Genomic DNA, 6,237 nt, shown 5'->3' on the forward strand with positions numbered 1-6,237 from the left:
GAGACGGGGTTTCACCATGTTGACCAGGATGGTCTCGATCTCTTGACCTCGTGATCCACCCGCCTCGGCCTCCCAAAGTGCTGGGATTACAGGCTTGAGCCACCGTGCCCGGCTGTCTTTTTCTTAATAAAATTCCTTTTTTGACTTGAGCCAGATAGTGCTTGGTTTCTGTCACTTGCAACAAAATGACTTAAGACATTAACATATTTAGTCACCATTCATTGAGCTGCAGCCAAGTGCCACGTCCTTTTCTGAACATGGTACATGCACCTTTATTTAACCCTTGTAACCACTCTAAGAAGTAGGAACTATTGACACTTCCATTTTACAGGTAAGGAAAGTGAGGGTCAGAATGTATTCTTGCCTAAAGACAGAAAGTCACGTCTGAATTCTGCTGCTGGGTGATACTTACCATTGAGAAAGTTGTTGTCCTTTAAAAATTAATCCTGGTGGTCAGGTGTGGTGGCTCATGCCGGTAATCCCAGCACTTTGGGAGGCTGAGGAGGGCAGATCACCTGAGGTCGGGAGTTCGGGACCAGCCTGGCCAAAATGGTGAAACCCTGTCTCTGCTAAAAATACACAGATAAGCCAGGTGTGGTGGCAGGCACCTGTCATCCCAGTTATTTGGGAGGCTGGGGCAGGAGAATCTCTTGAACCCAGGAGGCGGAGGTTGCAGTGAGCTGAGATTACACCATTGCACACCAGGCTGGGTGACAAAAGGAAGACTTGTTTCAAAAAAAAGAAATTAATCTTGGTTACTCACATTCAATCCTATATTATTCATCTTGATCCCTAGGCTTTTATGGGGAGTAAGGGGGTGAGTGGCATATAGGAGGGTTAGTCATAAATCCATAAAAATACATCCAGAATCATCCTGATGTAGTGTCCTTCCCCACGGATTAAACCTTTCCAGTACAGTTTCTGTTCTTCCCTGGCAAGCCATCCTGGGGCTGGTCATTTTCATTGTTAGAAAATGCTTCAAGTTGTGCTGAAATCCAGCTCTTTGTAACTGCTATGCACTGTTTTCATCTAATGCCTAAGGCTATTTTAAACCATTCCTGGGATGAGGCAGGAGGATAATCCTGCAGCTAGAGCTACATGGAATTTAAGAACAAAGTAAACATTCTGAGCTTCCTGGCAGGCAAGGCAAAAAGGGAAAGCCTTTCTGTTCTCAGAGTCTGGTCACTAGGCAGACCAGCTTCATCAGAAGAGGCTGAGCTTACTGCAGTGGTTTTCAACCAGGGCGATTCTCTCCCATTCAGAAGACATTTGGCAGTGTTTGAGACATTTTGTTACAGGTGGGAGGGAGAGGTACTACTGGCATCTACTGAGTAGAGGACAAGGCTGGCACCAAATATCCTACAATGCACAGGACAGCCTCCAATAAAGAATGATCTGATCTAAGACGTCGATCAATGACAAGCCCTGGTTTAACCTGAAGTAACTCAGAGGAGCATGATACTGAATATCTTTAGAGGACATATTCTACAGCTGGCAGAATCTTGCGTGGTCGATGTGGATACCATATGTAGTCAAAGAGTCATTTTGCTCCCACAAGATGCAAAGCTGGACTCCTGCCTTTCCTGCAGAAATGACAACCTGGCCTAGAAGAACTGATGTCAATCAGGAAATGGCTCCTGGCCAGGGCTGAGATTGGCTCAACTTCATGGTTCACTGGATTGGGGTCCTTGGTTTTTGGAGGTTTGATTTTTGGTTCAGGAAAGCCATGTTCACTCCTTGAAGCTGGATGTTCAACAGCCTACAGAGGCAGGACCTGGGCATGGCCACCAAGGCCCACCTTATCCCAGATAGACCTTTCTCCTTGCCACATCCCGGACCGCAAAGGTCAGGCGCTGTCCAAGGTTCTGGTTCTTGTTAGGCCCTGTTTGTCACTCACTTGCTATAGGGTGCCATCACATCATCCTCCTTTTGACCCTTTACATTTTGTCCCTGGCAGAACATTTACCCTCCTAGACCTCATAATGTCTTGATGGCTTTTGTCAATTTGCTCCTGAATTCTGCTCTGACTTGGGGGCCAGTTGACCAGACAGCCAGTGCACCATTCGGCCTCTAGTCTCTGCCCATGATGGAAAAACCTGCTGGGTCATTATTCTCAGCTGTGTCCACCCCTCCATGTCCTCTACAGGTCACACCCAGTGTCCCCACCATTGAAAGCTTTTTCCCTACACCCTGGCTTTCGCCACTTTCATCCTCAGAAGTGAAGCTTCTCCTCCACGACCCCAGCCCCATGCACTCAAAAGTGTGTAAATTTCTCATGTATAACAGCCTCATGGAAGAGTTACTACTTATCCCCATTTCATAGATGAGCAAATTGAGGCTCAGAGGGGTTAAATGACTTGCCCAAACTACTATCCAGGACATGGAGGAGTCTGGGTTTGGACTATGTCCATCCAGCCTCTCCTGCTCCGTGGGATCTATGTTCTCAAACCAGCCACACCAATATCTCTGTTCAGCACTATGACTTCATGCTTTTTGTTTGTTTGATGGAGTTTTTGCTCTGTTGCCTTGACTGGATGCAGTGGTGCAATCATATAGCTCACTGCAGGATCAAATTTCTGGACTTAAGTGATTCTCCCACCTCAGCCTCCTAAGTAGCTGAGACTACAAGCACATAGAACCATGCCTGCCTTTTTTTTTTTTTTGAGATGGAGTCTCACTCTGCCTCCCAGGCTGGGGTACAGTGGTATGATCTTGGCTCACTGAAACCTCTGACTCCCAGGTTCAAGTGAGTCTCCTGCCTCACCCTCCCGAGTAGCTGGAATTACAGGCTCCCACCACCACATCTTGCTAATTTTTTGTATTTTAGTAGAGATAGGGTTTCACCATGTTGGCCAGGTTGGTCTCAAACTCCTGACCTCAGGTGATCTGCTTGCCTCGGCCTCCCAAAGTGCTGGGATTACAGGTGTGAGCCACTGCACCGGGCCAATTATCTTATTTTTTGTAGAAACAGGATCTCCCTATGTTGCCCAGGCTGATCTCAAACTCTTGGCCTCCCATAGAGCTGGAGTTACAGGTGTGAGTCACTGCGCCCAGTTTTGACTCCATACTCTTCATGGCAACGCAGCAACAATAGAGTCATCCTCTCCAATGCAGTCCCTGCCTCCAACCCCCACCCACCCAAGCATCCTCTGGAGACTGGCTGACTGATGGGAAGGAGTGGGATGTTGCCAAGGTGGCATTTATTGCCGGCTGGGGCACGGGTATATAGGGAGCTGGGGGGCCCGAGGGTCCAGCTTCTCCCTGAAACCGCGCTGGCGAGGCGTGCCCAGGGGCACGAAGCTGTCCTGAGGATTGTTCAGCCTCTGAACTGCTGGGCCCGGGTACTTGAAAGGAAACTCGTCCTTGTATTGGGTTGAGAAGAAGCGCAGTTCACCCAGAGGGGGCTCCATGTGGCTGTATTTGCACTGTGGAGTCAGGGTGAACAGCTTGGCAAGGCAGCTTCGGATGTGGCTGACCCACCCAGGATCCCCAACCCTCTTGTCGAGGGGAGGAGGGGGCAGGCAGGGCAGGCTAGCTGGTCGGGGGCGGAGCCAGAGTCTCACAAAGGAGGAGGGGTTAAGACTGGGAAAGAGAAGGTAGGGAAAGGGCGGGATTGTCCAGGGGTGGAGTTGGGGTTCTGGTCAATTACTGGTGAGATTTAGCCCTTAAGGAGGTGAGGCTAGGGGTAGCGTGGGGCCAGTTAGGGCAGAGCCAGAGCATCAAAGGCTGGGGAGGTTGAATCCTGGGAGGAGGTGAACAGAAGGTGAACATGAAGAGCTCATGAGAGAAACCAGGGGTGTCCCTGGAAGGAGTCCAGGGCTGGGGTGATCCTAGGTGACTCTGAATTAACCCTCGTCTTGGGAATAACAGTGGTGGTGGTGCAAAGATGCCCCTGGGCTGACCTTGACATGACCCTGGGGGGTGAGGTAGGGGGTGATCTCTTTTTTTTTTTTTTCTTTTTTTGAGGCAGAGTCTTGCTCTGTTGCCCCGGCTGGAGTGCAATGGCACGGTCTCGGCTCACTGCAACCTCCACCTCCTCGGTTCAAGAAGTTCTACCTCAGCCTCCCGAGTAGCTGAGATTACAGGCACAGGCCACCACACCCGGCTAATTTTTGTATTTTTAGTAGAGCAGGGGTTTCGCCATGTTGGCCAGGCTGGTCTTGAACTCCTGACCTCAGGTGATCCGCCCGCCTCGGCCTCTCAAAGTGCTGGGATAACAGGCGTGAACCACTGCACTCGGCCAAGCTAGGGATGATCTTGAGGCTGAAGGGATATTAAGATACCCCCGAGCCAGGGTGATCACTAACTCAGGCTGGGTGACAGCATAGTCAACCTGAGATAAATCTATACCCATGTGGGGGTTACATAACGAAGGGTGGCTGCCTTCCTCCTCCCTCACCCGCTGCAGCATCTCTTCAGTCACCGGGGCCGGAGTTGTTCTGTGTGGCTTCAGCATCTTCTGGTTCATGGTTAAAAAATCGAATTCTGGAGATTCGGGTGGGGAAGGCTGAGTTGAGGGCTGTGGGCCGAGGCGGGGCTGAGGATGTGGGGAAGTTCAAGGGAAGGGTTCAAGGCCAAGCCCAGGCCAGCGCTGATGTTGACCAGGAGAGAAGAATGGATTAGAAGAGGGAGAAGGGAGCCAAAGGAGGAGGGAGGAGCCAGAGAAAGGGGGAAGAGCTGGGGAAGAGCTGGGGAAGAGGGAGGAGCTGGGAGAAGGGAGGAGTCAGGGGAGAAGGGAGGAGCCAGAGGAAGGGGGAGGAGCTGGGGAAGAGAGAGGAGCAGGGGGAGGAGGGAGAAGCTAGGGGAGGAACCCGGAGCTAGGGCATAAGGCTAAGAAGGTCAGGGGCGGGGCCAGGGCAGACGAGCCTGGTGCCGGGCTAGGCAGGGCTGGCTGGCCAGTCAGGGGCGGAGCCAGAGTCTGACAACGGAGGCGGGGTTAAGAATGGGCGAGAAAGGATGGGGAAGGGGCGGGGCTATGGCCATAGGGTGGAGTTATGAAGGGGCGGGGCATGGCCACGAAGGGGCGGGATTATTCAGGGGCGGAGTTGGGGTTCTGGTCAATTGGAAGTGGGATTTAGCCTTGCAGGAGTTGACGCCAGGGTTAGGTGGGGCTCGTTAGAGGCGGGGCCAGAGCAGTGGCAGGTGAGAAGCTTCCAGGACTGGGCTTCCTGGGGCGGAGCTTCTGGGGGTCGTGGCTTCCAGAGGCGGGGCTTCAAGGGGCGGGGCTCATGGGGCGGGAATCCCCGGGGTGGGGCTTTCAGAGGCGGGGCTCCACGGGGCGGGCTCCATAAGGTGGGGGGCTTCCCACGAGCGCTCACCGCCAGTGCCCTGCGGCAGGTTGCTCTGCTGCAAGTGGAGGTTGGGTGCTTTCTTCACCTGCCTCCACTCTGAGGGGCAGTAGTGCGAGCCCATGGTGGTCTTGAAGAAGCATCTGAGCAGCTTTGGCTCCCCTAGCGTCACGTGACTCTGCAGTTTCTCGTGAGGCACGTGGCGGCTGGGTGGCTGGGTCGGGGGTGGCGGCTGTAGGACCACACGGCATTTGAAAGCTCTGGTGTCCGAGAGGTCCCCGGGTCCGGGGGCGGGGGGAGGGAGGAGGTGGGCTCTGTGTGACCTTGGATAGCTCTCTCACCCTTTCTGGGCCCCACGTGGTAGCTCTGGGAGTTGGTACTCTTATCACATTTTACGGAAAGACCCACCGAGGCTCAGAGTGGTGAAGTGACTCGCCCTAGATCACTCAAGTACATCCAGGAGATTCCTGCATACACATATCAAGTTCGCTCCCACATTGGGACTTTTGCACCTGCTATTTGCTCTGTCTGGGAAGCCCTTTTTCCTGCTGCCTCTTTGCTCTTTCGGCTGACCTGGCCATAGAAGTACTGCATGAAGGTGTCCAGACTGCCAGGGCCGGGGCACCAATTTCCTTTCAGGATGTGCGACTCCGGAGTCTGATCGTGGTGAAGAACAAAAGGCTCTGCCAGGAGCACAACGGGTGCAGAGCTGCCCTGGGAGGCTGAGGTGGGAGGCGGGGTGGGGCGGGCCGCAGGCTCTCACCTGGCTCCCGGGCATAGAAGTGCTCGGTCTTGGTGGTCCTGTCGTGGAAGAGGCCATCTCCAGGACGGATACTTACATAGTGGATGTGGGCTGCGGCCTGGGTCTTGTCATACCTGCACATAATGTATTATTTTATCAAGAATAAAGTAAAGTGGGCTGGTCACGGTGGCTCATGCCTGTAATCTC

The 6,237-nt window shown here is 53.1% G+C and overlaps 1 protein-coding gene across 2 annotated transcripts in view; it reads right to left on the reverse strand.

Annotated features, from left to right (window-relative positions):
* Nucleotides 1–3,161: 3,161 nt before the first annotated feature.
* Nucleotides 3,162–6,237, reverse strand: part of TEX45 (testis expressed 45) — a 7,794-nt gene continuing 4,718 nt past the window's right edge. The window contains exons 4-8 of one of the 2 annotated variants that reach the window (XM_017500187.2): nt 6,052–6,164; nt 5,862–5,971; nt 5,319–5,520; nt 4,400–4,485; nt 3,162–3,425 (exon numbers count right to left, since the gene is read on the reverse strand). In XM_017500187.2, coding sequence (XP_017355676.1) covers nt 3,201–3,425; nt 4,400–4,485; nt 5,319–5,520; nt 5,862–5,971; nt 6,052–6,164 — 736 coding nt within the window. In that variant the 3' untranslated portion in view covers nt 3,162–3,200. Of the gene's footprint in view, nt 3,426–4,399; nt 4,486–4,877; nt 5,212–5,280; nt 5,521–5,861; nt 5,972–6,051; nt 6,165–6,237 lie in introns of those variants that run through there. The other variant, XM_037728379.1, reaches the window with a different exon arrangement.

The sequence above is a fragment of the Cebus imitator genome, unplaced genomic scaffold (genome assembly GCF_001604975.1).
Source record: "Cebus imitator isolate Cc_AM_T3 unplaced genomic scaffold, Cebus_imitator-1.0 Scaffold263, whole genome shotgun sequence".
Classification (NCBI taxonomy): Eukaryota; Metazoa; Chordata; class Mammalia; order Primates; family Cebidae; genus Cebus; species Cebus imitator.